This window comes from Abramis brama (genome assembly GCF_963993115.1).
Source record: "Abramis brama genome assembly, chromosome: 17".
Taxonomy (NCBI): domain Eukaryota; kingdom Metazoa; phylum Chordata; class Actinopteri; order Cypriniformes; family Leuciscidae; genus Abramis; species Abramis brama.
Window position 1 is genome coordinate 32,317,092 of NC_139979.1, and position 23,523 is coordinate 32,340,614.

At 37.5% G+C, this 23,523-nt stretch overlaps 1 protein-coding gene across 2 annotated transcripts in view; it reads left to right on the forward strand.

The window, feature by feature from the left end:
• limd1a (LIM domains containing 1a) overlaps nt 1-23,523 on the forward strand; it is a 43,500-nt gene that overhangs the window by 16,695 nt on the left and 3,282 nt on the right. Inside the window, exons 3-6 of one of the 2 annotated variants that reach the window (XR_014603164.1) lie at nt 13,888-13,955; nt 15,567-15,629; nt 16,133-16,470; nt 17,671-18,083. Coding sequence is in view for 1 of the 2 variants with exons in the window: in XM_084088602.1 (XP_083944728.1) it covers nt 13,888-13,955; nt 15,567-15,629; nt 16,133-16,263; nt 22,491-22,542 (314 nt within the window). In the remaining variant the exon portion in view is untranslated. Of the gene's footprint in view, nt 1-13,887; nt 13,956-15,566; nt 15,630-16,132; nt 16,471-17,670; nt 18,084-22,490; nt 22,543-23,523 lie in introns of those variants that run through there. The other variant, XM_084088602.1, reaches the window with a different exon arrangement.

Consider the following 23,523-nt stretch of genomic DNA (forward strand, 5'->3'; position numbering starts at 1 on the left):
AGTCTCTTCTGCTCACCAAGGCTGCATCTATTAAAAAAAAACAGTAATATTGTGAAATATTATTACAATTTAAAATGTAATTTATTCCTGAGATCAAAGCTGAATTGTCAGCATCATTACTCCAGTCTTCAGTGTCACATGAACCTTCAGAAATCACTCTAATATGATGATTTTATGCTCAAGAAACATTTCTGATTATTATCAATGTTGGAAACATGTTTATACAATTATTTTTTTCTTTGATAAATAGAAAGTGCAAAAGAACAGCATTTATCTGAACTTTTTTCTTTGTTTTTTGGAAAGAAATGAATACTTTTATTCAGCAAGGATGCATTAAATTGGTCAAAAGTGTCAGTAAAGACATTTATAATGTTACAAAAGATTCTATTCCAAATAAATGCTGTTGTTTAAAAGCTGAAAATTCAGCTTTGATCACAGGAATAAATTACATTTTAAAATATGTTCAAATAGAAAACAGTTATTTTAAATTGTAATAATATTTCACAATATTACTGTTTTTGTTTGTTTTTTATCAAATAAATGCAGCCTTGGTGAGCTTAAGAGACTTATTTTAAAAGCATTAAAAATCTTACTGATCCCAAACTTTTGAACGGCAGTGTGTGTGTGTGTGTTCAGATCATACATGCTGACAGGAAACAGAGTCGAGTCTGAGTGAACTAAACTAAACAGAACTTGCGCTCAGTGATAAACCTTCATTCCATGCATTCATCCAGTCTCGTTTCCTCACACTTTATTTAGCTCTGCTCGGGCCCCTGGGAATGGGAGCTATTTGAAGGAAAATGAGCATTCCTGAGCTTCTCCTCTGCGTGACTGCCTTTGACCCACAGCGGCGCTCTCTTTAGTTCTCAGTGTGTGTCCAGATTCTCGTTATGAGCGTAGTAAACATGTCCGCGTGTACCTCCACCTGTTTACACGGATTACCACACTAAAGATAGTGAGAATTCGAGTGCATAGTTGCGCAGGAGAGAGTATGCGAGCGACGGCTCGGACGAGCGGATGGAGGAATGCCGGTTCTGTTATGTCAGCTGGAGTCAGAGAGGGAACGAGAGAAACAGGTGTTTGTCTCTTAGGTCAGAGCGCAGTTCGTAAATGAAGACCCGAATGCTTGGCTCATGCATTGCTAGTTCATAATACCACTCTATGTACATGCCTGTGAAGCATTGAAATAGAAGTTAGCTTCAGATGTGTGTAATGGGAAAACCAGATGTGTTATTCAGATCGCTTGCTATAAACATGTCAACAAACTCGCTCGTTACTGAATAGGGCCGGACAAAAAAATCATATCTCTGTATTTTTTGGTTAAATGGTGGCATACGATATATCAGCCCCGATATTTAGCGATATTATTTGGTGATTTTTGTGATCAAAATGACTGATTTTGTGGTGGTAATAGAGGTGGGCGATATATCGTTTAGACGATAATATCCAAATTGTTGTCTGGACGATATGCAAAATTGGGATATCGAATATTTCATAATTTGTACAATCCGACCCCCCAAACATGAAAAGAGCTGAAAGAAGTTAAAGAGAAAACAAATAACGCACACTATAACCTTCTAAACAATTATATGTAGCGATTTTTAATACTGTAGGGCAGTACTATTCCCGGAAGCAACCTCCGAGTGGCCCAGCCCATGGTCCCGTGTCGTCAAAAACGCACATTCATACGTAAATAGTGCGCGCAGAAGCACATGCGCAAAACCGTTTTGTAAAATGATATATTAATTATTTTTATTTTATTATATGTCATTTTACAAAAGGACATTTTACAAACCTACGTTTTGCGCATGTGCTCCTGCACGCACTTTTTCAGTCACAACACAGCAATCAGAGGAGGACGTGCTGAAAACTGTAATGCTGTTCTCTTCCTTCATAACTCGTACTGAGAAGGTTTGGGTTACAGAGGAATTTGTGACTGTTTCATCTGTTCAACCACATCAAAGTTCCGTAATTAGTAAGTCCGTGCTTTTTCTCTTTTTGTTCTTATGTGCTGAAGGGCCGCTGTGCCTCGGTGAAACGGTGTTTGTACGTGAAGAGCTCTTTTCCAAAACGCCATAAACCTAAAAAGCTGCCTCAAAGAACCAGCAAAAGTAATGATTATGAATATGTAAAATATTGCAATAAGACATTTTAATTGTTTATTAATTTCTGTGTCGGCTGCAAAGATGAAGTTGACGATAGGCTATTGACTCGCGATCTTCGCAGTAGGCTAGTGAACGCACCGGAGAAATGCACATTTATTAGGCTACATAGTTTTATTTTGTTTTGGATGGTTTTGTTTAGAACCAGCTTTCTGTAAATATATTTCACATTTTTTAGGCCTGTGAGGCGAGTAGGCTACGGTCCGGTTCATGATGATATAATCTCCAGTTCAAGCACCTTATGTTGTGCTAGCCAATATTTACTTTTTATGTATTAAATCCAGGAAATTGGTTAATGAAAAAAATATTCAAATTAAGATACAATTAATACAAAACGAAATTCGTTTTAAAGAAAGGCTTTGTGCTTTCTGTTTCGAGGTCTCTGTGAAAGTTTGAAAGTCTTTTAGTGCCGCTTTCAGAGCGCTCGTGTCCATAATGGAGAACTGTCACGTAATATTGTTTTTTCCTCATAAATGCAAACACGAAAAATAAAAGACAAAAGACTTTTTTAAAAAGACAAACCATAAATTTTTGGAAAAAAAATTATGGATTTATAGCGTTTTGGGGAAAAAATGGATGGATTTATAGCGTTTTGAAAATATTTTTTTTTTACTTTGAATTTATCATCAACAATATTGTTGTTTGAGTTAATAATCACTGTTGCAAGAGGTGCCTAGTTCCGTTTTTTATTTATTTTTTTATTTTGTAAGTGGAAAAGGTAGGGGCTACCTCAGATTCTGTTTAGTTAGCTCCTTTATTGTTTTTTTTTCTATAGCCTATAATAATAGGTCAAATGCAGCAAGTCAAAAGACCAACTGGACCTTCTTTGCCAGTTTGCACACATTTCTTTGAAGGATGGCAAAAATATCGTCTGAATATCGATATCGAGATATTGGAAAAAAATATCGAGATATTCATTTTTGTCAATATCTCCCACCCCTATGTGGTAATTTCCGAAATATGCTAAATAAACACAAATCTTGTTTATTTTGTTATCTTATTAAAAGGCTAGTCCAGTGGTGTACTATCTAGCTTTAATAACATGATCACGAGTGGGAAATATGACCAAAATCTTACAAGTAAACCACAGCAATAAGAAATTGCCTAATATAAGTTAAAAGTTCTCAAGTAATTAAGTAATCAATTTAACAGTCAGTGATAAACTTAGAACTAATGCACAAATGACAACAGGACAAACAAATACAACATAAAGATACAGATATAAACAGTGCTTTAAGTTTAAGTAGCTACCGTTTGCTTTCCCCTGTTGTTGTTGTCGTTGTTGTTTGATTAACATTAACGACACAGATAGGAGCCCGTATATATTAGGTTGCTTTTCACTTTTTTTGCAGTGAAATGACGAATTATGAAGGATTAAAAAAAAAAATACATGCAACATTTTGTTGATTTTGCCTTTTATTCAGCGAACGCGGAATCGCGAAAAACTGGAGGGACTGGTATATATCTCGGTATTTTCTACGTTTTTCTACTTGGATAAAAAAAAATCTGTATTTAGTTATTTATTTTGTTTTTTATTTCACATCCAGCCCAATGTTGTCCTACAAACAATGTTCATATTGAAGGCTGTGAAAACAAAAAGAAGAAAAAAACTGGTGGTGGTTGAGGAGAGATCCCCTGATATATACAGCGCTTTGGGTGTACAGTAGTACATATGAAAGCGCTGGATAAATTGATTTATCATTCATTCATTCATTCATTCATTCATTCATTCGAATGCCATTAATGGAACAGAGTTTGTTTAGGGAGAGATGCAAGATTGCTCTTGTCCATCGCACTGCAATGAATAAAATAAAATGAATAAAACTGAATAAAAGTGGCTAAGTCATGCAGGTGGAGGAGTAACGATTTCTGCAGTCAATCATTTCAAAATTGCAATTAATGTCAGATTATTATAGTCCATTTAAATGACAACAGAAAGCTGTTAGTTTTTTACTACCGTATACATGCAGTTCATTCAGTCAGAGCTTTCCACACACTGTAGATGTTCTCAGAGATGCTGCTGTAAAGAACATGGCCTCTGAGGACTACTTCACTATTTTTGGTCCCCGTTGTTTTGCTTTATTTGATGTGTTTGTAAGCATAGTTGGTTACAATGCTTTTGGGAAACGCACCCCTGAACGGCTGTTTTAAAATACATAGTTACTGTTTCACTTCCTTTATTCTCCATGACAGCCAGGCGTCAGAAACAGAAAGTTGCACAGCGCTGCTTTGTGTGCCGGATTAACCAGGTATTTCCAACGCTATCTCACGACCAATTCATACAAATTCGTACGAGTGAGTAAAAGGTGGCCAATTCGTACGATTTGTCTAAACCCATGTGATGGGCAGGTTTAGGGGCGGGGTCAGGGGTAGGTCATTTGTACAAATTCATACGAATTGAGCAACTCGCAAAATATGTACGATTTAGCAAAAATCGTACGAGTGAAGTCGTATGAAATCGTACGAATTAGCCGCCTCGTAAAATTCGTACAAATTGCCGTTAGATCGGGTTGGTATTTCTGCTTTTCTGTAAGCACCATCTACTGTCGGAGAGTGAATTAGCATTTTCATTCAGCCCATCTGCGCAATTGGTCTGAACAGACAAACTGTCTGCGAATTTTTTTGAGTTTTCATGCGGAACATTTGTGTATATTTCGGAAACACCAAAGTGAACATATATCCGGTTGTAATTTGGCCGTAATGTTTGTTCACTGTAGCCATGAGACAGTATAGACACTGTTTAAATGATTTATTCTACAGTGATTAGGCTAGACGTCTGCTGTGTGTCCTAGTTTTATGGTGTAACTTTGTATAATTTATTCCAAATTAGAGTTAACATTTCAGATTTATATGCTGGGGATTCAGTTGGATCAAACATCTAACAGTTGTACACTCAAACTGATCTCTCAGTAATATCCTCTAGCAGAACTCACGCTGTGTTTAGATCAGAGAGACTCGCTTAGGAATAGCATCATAGCCTACACAAACGGCCCATATAAGGGAAAGTGAGAAGGGAAACAGTGCAAAGCCCCCATAATACTTCAAATCTCAACAGGCCAAGAAGAAATTCTTTGATTTCTGTCTTCTTTTTTGGACATACTTCATGGACCTCAGAAAAGCTGTACAGGAAGTGACATGGGCTGATGCACCAACTAGGGCCAGGGATGACATGCTCTTAAAGTACTATGGAAAAAAAAAATGGGTGTAGGATTTACTTTGAAACAATGCTCACTCAGAAATTGCTTGTAAATTTCACAAATTATTACATGGAAAAGGCAAGTAACATTTCATTTTTAAGTAGAATAACTGATATAGTGTTTTCATGTAAAACATACTGTTAAAGAAATATATATTCTTCAGTGTATTAAGGTACTTTTAATTCCTCCCATGTAGATCAGATGAGTCTTTGCATGTGTTTACTAGGGTTGGGTATCAATTGAATTTTACAATTCCGATTCTGCTTTTCGATTCCGATACGTATTGATTCCTAATTTCGATTCCAATAAGGTAAAAAAAATTTTTTTTAAAAAACTTAATGTCATTCACATTTATTCTAAGTCTTATTGCAAAACATTTCATTGTAGGTGAACACCATGAACAAAAATCAACAAGCTAATACTTACACAAGGAACTTTTGCCTGTGGTTTAAAAATACCATAGAAAAAACAAATAGCCTAACTAATATACATTTCAAGCTTTATTAAAAACAAGTAAACACTCAGTAATTAAAAAAAGAACAAATAAACAAATTAGCAATTGCACAAATAGATACAACTGAACAAAGATACGATTGAAGTAAACAGTGTTTTAAAGGTCCCGTTCTTCGTGATCCCATGTTTAAAACTTTAGTTAGTGTGTAATGTTGTTGTTAGAGTATAAATAATATCTGTAAAATTATAAAGCTCAAAGTTCAATGCCAAGCGAGATATTTTATTTAACAGAAGTTGCCTACAACGAACGGCCCGTTTGGACTACATCCCTCTACTTCCTTCTTTAATGACGTCACTAGAACAGTTTTTTGACTAACCTCCGCCCACAGGAATGCTCCCTCAACTCTACCGAAATTCGTTTATGTACTTGCGCACTTCTTATAACTTACTGTGTTTACTCAGCTCTTACGGTGATTTTCTGAAGTAAAACTGACGCTTCATCTTTTGTGTGATGTACAATAAACTTTATTAAACTCATCAGTATATGTTTGATCATCATTCGGACCTGGTCCGAAACAGCAGACTTGTAGGCTATTAATAAATAATGGATACATACAAGCAGATGACAAATATGTTATAATAACCGTAATTAAACTACTAAACTATACCTGTTCCATCTCTATACAGCACTCTGACTCTGTAGGCATTATTGTCCGACTCGAAATGAACACCGTTACTGAGAGTTTCTGATATTATCATCATTCCGTGAGATGAAATTGTCCTGAGAGACTGAGCGCGAGCTCATGAAGCTCCGCCCTCTGGGCCGTGCAGCAGCAGCTTATTTGCATTTAAAGGGCACACACTAAAACAGCGCGTTTTTCTGAGCCCCAAAAAATGACAATTTAAACATGCTGTAAAAAATTATCTGTTGGGTATTTTGAGCTGAAACTTCACATACACACTCTGGGGACATCAGAGACTTATTTTACATCTTGTGAAAAGGGGCATAATACGGGACCTTTAAGATCTTCAAGTATTCAGGTACAGAAACTGTAATCAAATGTAAAATAACACTGCACTTTTTAAATAAAATATACATTACAAATATAGTTACAAAAGTTATTCAGTCAACAGCGAGTTAATTTCCTCTTTGTCTTTTGTTGTTTGATAAATGTTATTATAGAGACGGCAACAGGTTTATAAGGCTGCTGTCACTTTAAGAGCGGCACGGATCCAATATACTGTTACACGTGCAGTTTCTTTCCCAACTGTTTATGTTCACTTAACACAAAACCGACTGTGATTTCAAGCTTTATTAAAGACAAGTACTTATTAAAGACATATTTTGACCTATTTTTGTGTGTATTTGTCAGTTCAAGTGCAAAAAGACATGGAAGAGAACTCGGTTCAATATTGTGCACTTTTTAGTGTGAGACGCACGCATTTAGATTTCTCTTATAGATTTCTTGTGCTTTTTAATATGACTTGAATTCATTCAAGTGCAAGAAGACTCACCCGCTGTTTTTGTGCAGCGTACACATTCAAAGCGCGTGCACAGAAACCCGGTCATGAGTCTTCTTCCATTTTAACGTTTTAAAATCACATTAAAATGTATTTTTCTGTGCAGCGTGTGAGTCTTCTTGCTCTTGAAGTCATTTCCAATATACTGTTTCCCAACTGTTTATGTTTAAGAGATAACCGACTGTGTTTACGAGGATATTTTGACATTGCGAAATGACATTTTTGACATTTGAAAAGTTCAAGTGCAAGAAGACACGGAAGAGAACTCAGTTCAGTATCACACACTTCAGTGTGAGAGGCGGCTTTCTGTGCGCGCGCTTTGGATGTGCACAAAAGAACAGCGTGTGAGTCTTCTTGCACTTGAATGGTTTAAAATGCACACAAAGAAATCGATAAGAGAAATTGAAATGCGTGCATCTTATCGAATCCCTGGTTTTTGGATTAGAGACCCAGCCCTAGTCTTTACTAAACAGAAGCTCTCAGGGAGAGACCCAATAATTTACTGACTCTGTTCAACAGACACTACCAAATACTTTATCTCTTGTGGACAATCAAGACTTGCTTTCTTGAACTCAATTTGGCTTGTTGTGTGGGTTCTGTGTGAAGTCCTGGTGTTTGGCAGTGGTTTGTGTGAAGGGACAGGCTGCTCATTGTTCTGGAGCTGTTAGGAGGGCAGCTTTATTCGTGACCCAGTGCTTACGCTCTCAGTCTCAGACCCACCAGGGATTCCCTGACATTTAAGTGCTGGACAGATCAGAAATTGGATGGCTTGGTAATCCTATCCTCTAACGTATTTAAAGATATAGATATTGGCCTCAAAAAGATGTCATTGCATTAGATAACAAAAATAACAAAGCAATGCCATTGGCACACAAATATTGCTTGATCTAGACCTGAGCTATTTTTGGTGACCTAAAGTCGAATAGTTAGTCTTAAAGGGATAGTTCGCCCAAAACTCACACTCATATCATTCCAATCCTGTTTGGCTTTATTTCTTCTGCAGAACACAAAGATATTTAGAAAAACGTCAACAACATTGGACCCCATTGAGTTTTATTGTACGGACAAAAAAAAGAGAGACATTTTTCTAAATGTCTTCTTTTGTGCTCCACAGAAGAAAGGAAAGCATACAGGTTTGGAACGGACAGCTCGACAGAACGCAATAAAAAGGAACAGATCACGGGATCATTTAATCCTAATTTTTTATAACTCAAAATGTCTTAAAAACACAAGGTCCAGTTATCACCATGTCTCTTAGCATGTTTGTAAAGACGTTTACCTTTGTATTGAATTTGTAGGGAATGTTTCACACTCACTTAATGTCCTTAAAGAGGTAATTTGCTTAAAGCACTCATAGTGCTGTATGTATGTACCAAATCAAATAGAAATGGGTAACTGGATTACATAACAAATCAAATAACGAATCCCAGTCTGAATTGCTAACATTTGGTGAACATCATCTAGATGCATGCAACTAAAACTCTTTAGGTAGAAAATGATCCACATGCTTATCTTTCAGTAAAATATGACCATTTATTACTCTGGTGTCCTCCCATGAGGAAGACCCCATGAGACGAGTTTCACCGATCTATCATCATCCTCATTTTCACATTTCTTTTAGAAGAGACATTGCTGAATTTTTGTCTGGAGAATGATGTTTACCTCCATTCAGAAAGCAGTTTCTGTGTGCAGTCGTAAATCTGTCCTCGCGTTCCTATCAATTCTCAAAAGTCCTCATTCATTAGCTGCCATTGTAAAAAATACAAAATAAATCTAGATGACCTTCAGTGAATATGTGTAAGGGATGATGTAGAGCGAGGCAGTTGTTAGGGATCTTGAATCAGCCTGAAGGGGTTGTATTCGCTATAACAACCGCCTCGCTCTACATTATCCCGCTTATTACATGGTTACCTACCAAATAAATCAATAATTTGACACAAAATATTGATTTAAAAAGGAGTTTATTGATTTAAAAACGATTGTATTGCTTCCGCTAAAGAAAATAGTCCGTTCCGTCTCTACGGTTAGAATCCTGCGTCCATGGCAACGCTCTGTTTTTCATGGCAACGGTGTGTTATACTTCACAGCGGCTGATATCAAGAAATAACAGCATTCTACATTAGAATTCAACCAAGCCATGTAATAAAAGTGTATAATAGTTTTCAGAACATGTTAACTACCATGGTAACTATAAAATCTACTACTAGCTTATAGCTTTTTTTGTGGATATATGATTTTGCCCTAGTCACCGTAAGCCTCAAAAATCTGTGTGTGTGTGTGTGTAAAAACATTCTGCATATTTACTCTCATCTCCCTGGAGAAAGTTAAGCCCAGTCCTGTGGTTCGCATCTTCCCAGCATTCCCTGTGATTGACGTCTGTTTCATCTGGCAACAGACGGATCTCTGTCTGTGAGCTTTTCACCCAGACAAATGTCTTCTCATTTTCTCACATACTGCTGATTTTTTATTTTTTTATTTAGCATCGATGCATTAACTTAATCAAAAATAACAGTTTAAAGGGACTGTGTGTAGGAATTTCTCCCATCTAGTGGTGAAATTGTATTTTGCATTCAAACGAATAATGCTCTCCAGCGCCTCACTTTTTCAAATGCGCGTTGCATCTACGGTAGCCGTTATGTACCAAAAAGCTATGACAGGATGTCTTATAATAGCACTTCCGAGTTTTTCTTCGGGTGAACAGGTTTGTTATTTAAAACAAACTGAAACTTGAAACAACGAAAAAAAGAATGCTACAGTATGAATTACTGACTGTGAAAAACTATGATTAACTATGGTAATTAGTAGTAATGCCTTCTTTACTCGTTATATTTTTTGAAGTACATGCATTGTTAGATATCATCATCATCAGAGCCTTCTCTAACGTTACTTTACTCCAGTGGTTCTCAATTCCAGTCCTCGTGACCCGTTGCTCTGCACATTTTGTATGTCTCTCTTATCTGACACACTCAGTTCAGTTCATGGAGTCTCTCCTAATGAGCTGATGATCTGGTTCAGGTGTGTTAAATAAGGGAGACATACAAAATGTGCAGAGCAGTGGGTCACGAGGACTGGAATTGAGAACCACTGTTTTACTCAATAGCTGCTATTCATCAAAGAGCCTGTTTAACTTTTAACTATAAATGTTCTACTGTCTATATAATAAAGTTCACAACCAAGCAATGAAAAAAAAAAGCTTGTAATTAAGACCGTAACATTGACTTACCTGTCGAGAAGAAAGCAGGCAACTTCAGCGTCTCTTTTGAAAGCTTTCTCCTGCATTAGCTATCCCGACATTAACCCTTGTTTTTGTAATCTCCGGTCACGTTTCCTTTTACGGTCTATTTTGGACTTTTCCGACGACGAGGACTCCTTATCCTGTGACTCAGCATATGTATGAATGAACGGTGTATAATAACCGTGCAGTGCAGCCTTTTAAACTTGCCGCGGCAGTGACAAGCGCCTCTCTCTGCTCTGGTCCTCCGCTTCTGCTGGCTTCAGTCACGTGACGCTGGCTCTGAACGAAATTGCGTGTGGAAACGCGTTGGCCTAGTACTTTTTGTCCCTCTGTGCTATTATAGTTTTTCAAGATGGCGGAACTACATGGAAGCAGGCGGGAAGGAAGTCGACCGGAAGTTGAAGCCGGCCGCGTGCCACCATCTTGTAGCAGAACTTCACCTGCTGTTAGCATCCCATTGACTCCCATTCATTTTGGCGTCACTTTGACAGCGAATAACTTTACATCTGAGGCGTTTGAAGACTCCATTTGTCCATTATTTATTTCTAAAGAAACACGACAATGTATAAAATGCTCCATTACCTTGTAGCTTATGTTATGGCCCCGTAGAAGCAGTTTTTGTAAAAGTAGGCTAACGATTGCATCATAACCACGCGACTCTCTGTCGCACAGTAGAGAGATTACCGTATGGACGGGAGGAGAAGCTCGCGGGCAATCGGGGGGACGTGGAGGCAAAATGACAATATATTTAATCAGAATACCTAGCAAAAGTTTCTCCTGCTCCTAGCTCATGGACAGCTCCTACTCACACTCTCCGTCTCTGCAAGATTCGGAAGGGAATGATTCAGATTTCTCTTGGCACAGCTACTAGAAGACAGACGGGTTGCTCACGTGGTCCGTGTAACGCTTTGCTCGGTTTGAGCCTGCGCGTCAGGAAAGGAAGTGCTAAGAAATCGCTAAAAATGGGCTTCACTTGTCTCAATTGAGATCCAATGAGATGGCTCTGTCCACTTCTTATACTGTCTATGCATGGAAGCCTCCGTGGACCTACCCGTCTCATGTATATAAAGATAATAAATTCTTCGTTTACGAGGATTAGTCTGATCATTGGCATAGGTATTTGTACACCATTGAGGGCATATTTATTAATAAAAATATTGATTTTAGATAATAAAATACCTAAAAAGCTACACATAGTCCCTTTAACATTTATAATGTTTTAAAAAAATAATGTTTTCAACATTAATGGTAACACTTCACAATAAGGTTCATTAGTTAACATTAGTTAACTACCTTAGTTCCCATTAACTAAGAATGAACAATACTTCTTCATTAATCTTAGTTAATATTCATTTCAATATTTACTAATACGTTATTAAAATCAAAGGTTGTATTTGTTAACATTAGGTAATGCACTGAACTAACATGAACAAACAATGATCCGCTGGATTTTAATGAACTAATATTAATAAATGTATTGCTCATTGTTAGTTCATGTTCATTAATACATTAACTAATGTTAACTAATGAACATTATTGTAAAGTGTTACCACATTAATAATAATCAGAAATCATGTGAAGACTGGAGTAATGATGCTGAAAATTCAGCTTTGATCACAGGAATAAATTACTTTTTAATATATATATATATATATATATATATATATATATATATATATATATATATATATATATATATATATATATATATATATATATATATATGAAGAGTTCAGATGCAAAAGCCTCTAAGTGCCATCTGAAATTTTCTTCTAGAATGATCATTGTTATCAAGCTCGTATATTTAAGTTCAATTTCACTTAAATGGCAATGCAAATTACCTATTAATTGTCATTTAAGTGAAATTACTGAACTTAAATATACAAGCTTTATAAAAATTATCATTCTAGAAGAAAATTTCAGATGGCACTTCATTGGAACTCTTCATATACCGTATATATATATATATTAAATAGAAAACAGTTATTTGAAATTGTAATAATGTTTCACTGTATTTTAACCTTATTTTTGATCAAATAAATACAGCCTTGCCTTGGTTTGCAAAAGAGACTTCGTTCAAAAACATTTCAAAAGTCTTACGGACCCAAACTTTTGAATGGCAGTGTACGTCTCAGCGCTCAAAACCGTTTGGCGTGGCGACGTGACCCGTGTGTCGATGTGTCTGTGGAAAAACATGAGCCGTGATCGTTTCAGCATTAAAGTAAACATTCATGATGCCAGCGGACTCATTCACAGGCTGAAGTGATCTCAGCGAGCGTCTTGTTTAGCTTGACTGTGTTCCACTGTAACATGAAGGCTTGGGCTTGTAAGGGTTAATGGCCTGAACCCCCCTCTGCAGAAAATGTGAGGAATGTTCCCCTTTCCTGTGGGACGGGGTCTGTCTGAATGGGAAGGGTTTGTCTGTCTTTCTGTTGAGGTAAAAAGCCAAAAACAGTCCAGATTGGGACAGCGAGTCCTCGGCACGGGCTGGAAAACAGCAGAGTTTCTGAGCAACATGTGCTGACACTTTCTTAATGTGTTTACTGTGTGTGTGTGTTCACTGGATTCATTAAAACCTTTCCCGCATGTACTTCGAGTTTAGCCCCTGGTTTATTTTTTAACCTTGTTAAACATGTATCACATTCAGTTATAACATTGTTATGTATTTATTTAACAAGGTTTATGCTGAAGCGAGAATAATTAAGATTGTGACAGTGAGTGTGTTTGAAATGTCCAGTATTGTGTGATTATGCTTAAGATGAAAGCATGTTAGGTCATGTGATTGCCTTATGTCCTTTTATTGGGAAAAGGTAATAAACAGTTTAAAGAAAATCCTATCAACGCCATTACCCCAGGTTATAGTCAACTAAATCTAAAATACAAAAACATTTAGTTTCAGCTTAAAGTCATTTGACTTCAGCTGGTTGCCAAAGCAACGTTTCTCATTTTTTATTTATTTATTTGTTTGTTTTTATTCAACATTATATACTAAATAATACAGCATGTACTAAATAACTAAAGATAAAACTAAAGTATAAAGTAATAAAAAGTATAAAGACACATTAAATAACAACAAAATTAACAAAACTTTAACTAAAATGAAAAACAGAAAAATAAAAACTAATTCCAAATACTAAAAAAGAACTGAAATAGTATCTCAATGATACTAAAATACATCTGCATTACCCTGATGTCACCTTGCATTTAATTGCAAAGAAATTTTGCTTAAAATAAAATAAAAAAGTCATTTTGTTTGTAGATTTTTATAAATTTACCGATGAATTGGTGGTAAAATGTGTTTGTTGTGTGTTTTGTGCAGGTCGGAAGCTCCGGGGAAAAGCCTTTTACTACGTCTGTGGGAAAGTCTTTTGTGAAGAGGACTTCCTGGTATGCTGTCTTCCCCTCTTCCTTCTTATGAAGTGCACACGTCTCGAGACGTGGTCATAGTTATGTCAGAAGAATGTGTCTAAAGTATGTCTTTAAAGACATTATTTTATTTCATATTTGCAATGTCTCTGGGCATCCAAGACCAAGTCCTATCTAAATGATTGGAGGAATCCTGAAATCTCAAAAACTTCTGGCCGAACTCACATTTAAATGATATAATTTAAATCAGCAACAAAATCTGACATGAACTGTCCTTTAAATGTTTCTTATGCTCAAATAGTGTTAAAAAGCTTATTTTTCAGGCTGGACCAGCCTTAAAAAAATAAATAAAAAATAAATAAGCACAGGTCTCAAAACACTGACTGTTTCTATAGCAACCTGAGCTTCTAACAGTGATGTCATGACTTTACCAATCGATGATTGGCTCTATTGTTCATTACCAATCGATGATTGGCTCTATTGTTCGTGACTTTACCAATCGATGATTGGCTCTATTGACTTATTCCGCCATGTTGCGCTTTGCCCTTTTTCCCATTCATAAGTCATACGGGTGCCACGTCTTTGTATTTTGAAAGTTTTTGGTAACACCCAAGGCCATTGAGTGTAGCGAGGTGGTTAAAGGGTTAGTTCACCCAAAAATGAAAATTTAGCCATCATTTACTCACCCTTATGTTGTTAAATAGTCTTGATTTCGAATGATTGTTCAAAGGAAGAAACAGTCAAAGTCATTTAGTCCATCAAGGTTTCCACAATGTATAAAAGGGGCAGTAAAGAAACCATCAAGTCAGTTAGTCCCGCGATAACCGCTCTTGATTTTTAATATCCTATTACTCACGCTCCACTGCTTTACACGAGTTAACGATCAGCTCCGTCTTCACTCAGATACTTCAAATACCTTTGGAAGAGAACGCTTTATTCCCGTAGTCTCTCTTGATGATAACTGGAACTCCATCAACACCGCAATCGCTCCTCTCCGTTACCACAACAAACAGCAAGCTTTATGAGTTTCTTTCTTCTGTTCAACATGAAAGAAGGTATTTTAAAGAATGTGTGTAACCACAGTTGACGGCATCCATTGACTTCCATTGTATTTTCTTCCTACTATGGAAGTTAATGTTTTCCGTCAACTGTTTGATAACCAACATCCTTTAAAATATCTTCTTTTGTGTTCAGCAGAAGAAACTCATACAGGTTTGGAACAACATGATGGTTAGTAAATGATGACCAAATTTTTAGTTTTTGGGTGAGCTATCCCTTTAAGTATGCTAGATATGTGTAAGTATAGTGTAGCTGTTTGAAAATAAAATGTACTTCTACAATTTCTTTTGCTGTGCAATAAATCTGCTTTTTTTAAAACATCAAGCTCTTATGGCTGCTTAAAAAAGCAAACGTCCTCAGGTTGAATACGAGATGTTTCTCTTTTGGTCCGTTCAAACAGAGGTGAAACTTCATTCCAGACACTAAAAACGCAGTTTGTGTTATTGAAGGTTCTCATTAGAGGAACGATTATGTCTGAGCTGTTAATGTTGTGTGGGTTGGAGAAAATGAAGTGACTGAAAGGAATGAGTCAGTTGAAAAGCTCACCTCTGTCCTCACTCTTTTCTCTAATAGTACTCTGGGTTCCAGCAGTCTGCCGACAAATGCAACGTGTGCGGACATTTAATCATGGACATGGTGAGTGTGATGTACCGCCACACCCTGCGTTACTCACAATATCACTGGAGCCTGAAGGGACTGGTTGAGTTTAAGTTGCTGCAGCTCCTTATTATACAGTGTTCCTTACATTGATTTGGATAGATGTAATGGTCCCACTTTATATTAGTTGTCCTCACCTAGTCAAAAGAATTCATTGTTTGATACAATGTACTTATTGTGTTCATGTTGTATTGCAAACACATTGAGGTGGGATGTTATTGCGGGCAGGGACAGGTTTTGTGGGATGCTTAGGTTTAAGATTGAATTGCATGCAGGTATTTTTTAAATACAAGTACAATGTAAAAACATGTATTTTACACATTAAGTGTCAAATGATTTATTTAAATGTTAGTGCATAGTAGTTAAAGGCACTTAATATATAGTGGGTCCGATGTAACTTACATTAAGTCATATGAACATGAGAAAAGGCATATCACACACATCAGTTGTGTAGCTGTTGTGAACATGTTGTTCCTCCACAGATCCTGCAGGCGCTGGGGAAGTCTTACCACCCAGGCTGCTTCCGCTGTGCCATCTGTAATGAGAGTTTGGATGGAGTGCCTTTCACTGTGGACACAGAGAATAAGATCTACTGTGTGAAGGACTACCACAGGTGAGGTTTTAAACATATATTTAAGTGTTTATTCAATGAGCGTTTCATCAGACTGAGTTCTTTTTAAAGGATTAGTTCACTTCACAAATAAAATTTCCTGATAATTTACTCTCCCCTATGTCATCCAAGATGTTCATGTCTTTCTTTCTTCAGTCGAAAAGAAATGAAGGTTTTTGAGGAAAACATTCCAGGATTTTTCTCCATATAGCAGGGAACGGCAACTGGCGGCCCGCGGGCCAAAAGTGGCCCGCCAGCAATATTTTCTGGCCCGCCGGATTATTTTGGAAGTCCTAAATGCTGCACAAAACTCTTCCACTACTTGAAAAGCCGTAGTCGCGCAGTGATTTCACCGCCGCATACTGCGTGAAACGCCCATAGGGAATCATGCGGCGCGGGATTACATTTTAAAGTATAACTGTGCGTTCACACTGGACGCGAATAGCGCGTCAAATTCGCGCCTGCCGCGTCTATACGCTTGACCACTTTGTGTCCATTCGCGCGTCAAAAGACGGTAGCGGGCGGTCTGACTGACAATAGCCCACTCCCGACATCTTTTGACAGCGTATCCGCACTTAATTCTGACCACCTGTACACCTCTGAGGAGCTGTTTGGTACTGAAACCATTGTCAGTCAACAACATTCTTTTTTTGCAAGGATGTTTGAAATACAGTAGTTCGGCAGAAAATAGCCTACTTTATTTGTCAGTAGGGCAATATGATTTTCGTTTATGTTTAGAAATTTGAGTGATAGGCTTTGTCCTATTTAATTTATGTTATTTATATTTCATAATTTTTTTCTGTGGCATTTTTTTCTCTGCTGACAGTAGGCGTACAATGTTAAAATAGCCTAATATTTATATTGACAGACCTCCTTAAATGTGTGTGTCCCGAATAAATAATAATAAAAAAAGGAATAAAGTTCAAAAGTCGGACTGTAAGCGAATGAGGCATGATTCACACCTTTATTAAAATGGCTGTAATCTGTTCCGTAACCACAATAGTACTTGATCTGTTTAAAATGATTTCCTTGATATATGCCTAAGGTGTTAAATTCAAAATCAAAATTAAAATTTGTCTAATCCAGTAATTATTTTTTTCTATTTTTGATCTGAGCACAATCAGAAAATCAGAAAACCCGTCGTTATTCGTTTTTTCATTTTAGTTCAGGAAATAAATAATGGAAAAACAAGTCGTTTTTCATCTTTTTATTTTTGGTTTTAATTTGAAAAAACGATTGAACGAATGATCCACGGACGGTGACGGACCCATCATATTCTGCGATTATAGGCCTATATAAGAGTATTTAATTTGTATCCATAGGCCTACTCTGTGTAGCTGGCCCGCCATCTACTGGCTAAAAAAAATATTGGCCCGCGGCCAAAGTTACTTGCCGACCCCTGCCATATAGTGACTTCAATGGCGTCCAACGCGTTGAAGGTCCAAATGTGAGTTTCAGTGCAGCTTCAAAGTCTCGACACGATCCAGCCGAGGAATAAGAGTCTTATCTAGACAAACCATCAGTCATTTTCTAAAAAAACCCAAAAAACATTATATACTTTTTAACCACAAATGCTCGTCTTGCACGTCCACGACTTCACGCATTACGTAATCACGTTGAAAGGTCACGCGTGTTCCGGTTAAAAAATGTAGGGTAGGGCAAAAAACTCTTACAAATAAACATCTTATTTTCTCCTCAAACTTCAAAATCGTCCGACATCCTTGTTTTACCTTTTATTGTATTCTTTTTTTTGTAAATGGCGTTTGACTTAGTCTTTGCACGTTGGCTTTGCCAAATACTAGGTCGGTACATAAAACATGCATAACAACAAATAAAACAAAAAATGAGAACAACATAGCTAAGAGTAACCATAAAACAGGAGTATCAAAACAGTATCAGACTCAAATATAAATTAGTAAAACCAACCAAAGAGAAGAATCAATATACTTAAGACAACAGGTAGGCTTTTAAAAGAGACTTGAAAGCAGACAGAGAAGAGGCCGTTCTGATCTCTAGAGGAAGAGTGTTCCAGAGCAGTTTAATAATCTCTCCGCTCCGGGTTCAGCATTTACCGCTCCTCGCTCCCTGATATCAGAAACACCGCTCCGTCTTCGTTCCCTGAGGAAATTGCGAATAAAGTATTTATAAGTATGCTTTGAAATTGAAAAAAACCCATAAACAATACTAAGAGAATAGTTTCAGTGTGGTTTATTGGATAGTGTGCAAACGTTTCGTATGACATGCTAAGCTTATTACATGGTTATCAGCATTAAAAGTTAAATATCATTGCTGCTTTTTTCAGTGCACATTTTGTTTGGAAAGAAGAAAATAAATATGTTTTCATCAGTTATTTTATCTACGGGTCGCTACATTTCTTACAGATTTCTGCTCATTCGAAATCAAATACAGACCGCGCTGTAAGATTGCATTTGTTTGAATGCTATGCGTTAGTGAGAGAGCGATTGCGTGTGTGAATAAGTGTTGCCTGTTTAAAATGTGCTTTCACCCGATCCAGCCCGATCTCATGAAAGTGTGTATCTATGGCACATATTTTATTTCTCGTACCATTTATACAGCAAAAATACTTTTTGCGCACATTTGATACGCACTTTATGGCGTGTAATACACATGCACTCCACACCCCTAATCCTACCCAATGGGTTTAGTGCGTATCATTTGCACGCAAAAACTATTTTTGCTGTGTAAATGGCACGAGAAATAAAATTCGTGCTATAGATGCGCACTTTCATGAGATCGTGTTGCCCGATCATATTGAGTAGGCTTGAGAACTATAACCTCCCGCAGCCACTCACGTCCATCCGCGTCATCATAAACTTGACATTTATTTCTGATTTGAGTGATCCATCTGTATCATGCTAGCTAAATGTGTTTAACGTGTGAATCCTTACTAAAAATGCAGTTCTATAATGGGCCGTTGGCATGAATTGTACTCATGATGAAGTGGTAGTGGAGCGCTCTCGGAGCTCCGACTTTTAAAAAAATCCGCTCCGCACTCAAAATCACATCCTCCCCTCCGCTCATATACTCTGTTCCAGAGTCGTGGCCCTGCCACCGCAAATGCACACGTTCCTCTACGCTTGAGTCTAACGCGAGGGACGACCAGCAGAGCCCGGTCGCAGGATCGTAGGCTTCTGGACGGAGTGTAGGGATGAAGAAGTTCAGAGAGATAGGCAGGAGCTAAGTTATGTAGAGATTTAAAAACAAAGAGTAGAATTTTAAAATCTCTTCTCTGGCAGCCAGTGTAGAGCTCTGAGAATAGGAGAGATGTGATCATATTTACGACACTTGTGAAGAAGTCTGGCCGAGAGCGTTTTGTACTAGCTGAAGACGGGCGATTTGAGTCTTGGATATATCCGTTGTTACTTTATTTCAAAGGCTTTCTTTGTAGCCAAGACTTTAAGATCTGTGCCTATTCAGAGCTTGGTTCAAAAAATGTTGATTCAAGTTTAAAGTGTGACTATTACAGCGGTAATTGTTCCCTATTCCCTATTTAGTGAAGTCTGTTTATTAATGGCATTGCCATATTTTAGCATTGCTTTTGAATTCGAGAAACTTTGACCAAAACTGCAAAAAGATGACTGTATAAGCTTTGTCCAGATATCATTATAATCGCACTTTTGGTGGCTGCACTGCTCCCAATAAAAATCATTACTTTGAGGGAACTGGAAATTGCGACTGACTTTTCTTCCCTGTTGTGTCGTATATCCGAGTGAAACAGCCTCTCGATTGGTTCGTTTGATCTGAGTGGCTCGTTGTCATTTGTTCGAGTCACAATCTTCAATTATCAAAAACAATGAAGTGCACAGATATACACTGTAAAAAAAAAAATACATCCCCAAGTCAAAAATTTCAAGTGACCGATAACATCGAAATTTTTCAATTAGTCTGACGTATTATTTCTCATTGAGCCAATGTTAACAGACTATTGCAACAAGAATTTCACTTGGGCCAATTGAAAAAATTAGATGTTATCGGTCACTTGAAATTTTTGATTTGGGAGGGTTAGAAATTTTTTACAGTGTAATAAATACTGCAATATTCCATTAAAAATAAGAATTGTACATTTTTATTTCATGGTGACTAAGATTTGCCTGGGAAAGCACAGATTAACAGATGAATAAAGTGAGCTATAAATTTCCTTCAGTTGATGGTAGATGTGTGCTATGTTTGGGAGGATTCTTTATAATTTCTTTCACAGGCATTTTCCTAGCAGTAGCTTGATGTAATGACATTTTATTGTGAGTTTTATTGGTGTTGAAGGGTGTGTGTGTGTGTGTGTCTGTGTCTGCTTTGCTGCACTGTAAATTCTTCTCATGCATCCTTTGCCGTGAGCGATTATTACTGTTGTTCCAAAACCCCAGACAGTCAGTCAGTCAGTCAGTCAGGTGGGGACCATATGGAGATGAAATCAAACTGAGCCTTCCCACTCAGGCCTTCTGGGAGCTTTCACTGAGATCTGCAGCCTCTCTTCCCCTCTACTCCATCAAAAAATATTTGGGCACTTATAAATGTCTGATTGCCTTTACGTTTGATAAGTATAGCACTTTGCAAGCAAAATATTTATTAGCAAACATAAGTTTGTTTTAAATAACAAAACATTAGATGGTTTATGAGAGAGTAGTTGTATTATTCACTTAACCAGTTCCTTTAAAAATGCTAATTCATTTCTGAAGTGGAAATTAGCCTATATATAGTGTAAATCAGTGTTAACGAAATGCAACGGTTACAAATTTGACATTCAAAATTGAATTATGTGGCTTATCGCAAACATGGTTTAATAAAGCCAACATTTAAAAACATTTTGGCAGTTTTTTTTTTTCTTTATCCATTTGAAAATCTTGTTAAAATATGCTATTATAAACTCGTAGGGGCAACAAATTAACTTCCGACTCTCTCCCATGCCACTCAAAGTACAGGGTGGGCCATTTATATGGATACACCGTAATAACATGGGAATGGTTGGTGATATTAAAGTCCTGTTTGTGGCACATTAGTATATGTGAGGGGGCAAACTCCTCAAGATGGGTGGTGTGTACTAATATATACTAATGTGCCACAAACAGGACTTTAATATCACCAACCATTCCCATGTTATTACGGTGTATCCATATAAATGGCCCACCCTGTAGATATAAGATGGGCTGTCATTGGACAGTAAAAACGACCGTTGGCTTTTACGGTCATTAAAGTGGTAATTTTACAAACGCACTTTATTTCAAACTGTGTGTTCTTCTGAGATGCGCAATGGTTAATTCTGCTGTAGTCTCAGACGTCACGCCCACAGGCCGCTGGCTGAACGTCTGATAAATATGGCACACAAAATTGGAAACACTTCAGGAGTTTCGAAGTCATCATATAATTGGTTGAATTCTACTGGATTTCCTGGAGACGTGTGTGATGTGTCCTTTAAGAGTCCACCTGGAAACAAAGCCGCTGTGATGCCAAACACCCTTATGGAAAAGGAAAGACATTGTGTTTACAGCTGTGATGAGCACTTACCAGCGCTAACTAAACACGGGATGTTCAAAAGTATGTGAAGTCCGTGGTGCCACTGTTGCAGCAAACGTCCGCAACGTTCTTGAATTAATCATTTATTAGACGCACACCATAGACTGTGATAGACTTTACATTTTCAGGCCCCCAAACATGACGTGGAACAAAACGAACCGTGATTGGTTGCTTTACATGTCAGTCAGACGTCCTCTTGGACGGTCCTTGACCAATGAAAGCTGTGATGGAGTCCAGACCTTCTTCTGCCGTCAGTCTGAAGGTCTAGCAACGCGAGACTAATTCAGCTGTGAATTGTTGTATAAACATAATATTACACTTCCAATTATGTTGTTGGTCTGACTAGCAGTGTGGATTAAAGAACAGCGACACTCAAGCTTGTGTGGAAATGCTTGATCAGTATTAGCCAGCTCTCTCTCAAGATAACAGCATTCACTTTTGGCTATTGAGAAACCCATAACCAGCTCACCTGGTAATGGTTAGTTGGATCTGAGAAAAGCAGAAAACACTTGCTTTGATATTTTGACAAATGCAAAGACATTAAGGCATTTTTAAGTGAGGCTGAAGTACCCAAATACTAATTGGGGCCACTAAATATATTATTGTACTTTGGGTAAAGAGTCATGCGGATACCTTTTCTTTCATAAAAGACTTTCATTTATGATCTGTGTGATTAGTTTTCTCTCTTTTTTTGTTTTCAGAGTTCTAGCACCTAAATGTGCAGCATGCAATCAGCCGATCCTGCCCTCTGAGGTAAGACACGTGAATCTCGTTTGTCTGAAATACCATCTTGGGCATTTAGATGAGCCATATTCTCAGACTGTGTCATAGGCTACGTTCAGACTGTCTGTCCAAATCCGATTTTTGTGCATATCCTAAATAGATTTAGCTAGTGTGAATGGCAAAAATCACATGAAATGTTTACCCATCCGTTTCAAGATACATCCATATGTGGTTTGAAATCCTATTTAAATCGCATTTCTGGAAATCCGTTTCAGTCTGACTGATCTGACTGGATATCGTGTGGTTTATGTGACTTTCTCACTCCACGTAAAACGTAAACGTCAGATGTTCTTATAGGAAACATGCTGAAAGTCGCTGCAGAAACAATGCTGTGTTGTTGCAAAGTGCCGGACGAGCAGAAAATGACAATATAACGGAGACATATTTTGCAACAGGTGGAGACAACGGCACAGAATAAAGCCACTCATAATGTTTCTGCCGTGTCCACAGAAGACGCAGTAGTCCAACGCAGCGGCTACACATTATCATGTTGGAAAACTTAAATAAGACAACATCTCTATTGCAAACCCCTCCATGTTGTGGTTGTTGTTGTTGTTGTTGTATTTGGCGTATGCCTACCAACACAACATCATTGCCATAGAAACCAATGCAGATATTTCGGAAAACGAAAGAGCTGCATGGACAATCATTTTACATCAGATTCCAGTCAGATACACAATAATCGAATTTGGACTGTGAATGTTTCCATATAATCATCTTTCCCTGTATTAGGCTACGTTCACACTGCGAGCCTTTCTGCTGAATTCCCATTTACTGCTCAGATCTGATTTCTTCTCAATAGCTGTTCACATTGTTGCTTTAAATGTGGCCAATATCAGATTCCAGTGTGAACAGATCATGGTCCTCAACTGACCCACATGCGCAAAAGAAAGATAAAAAGACACCACGCAGCACGCTGTTATACAGAAGTAAACTCGGAGGACATTAAAG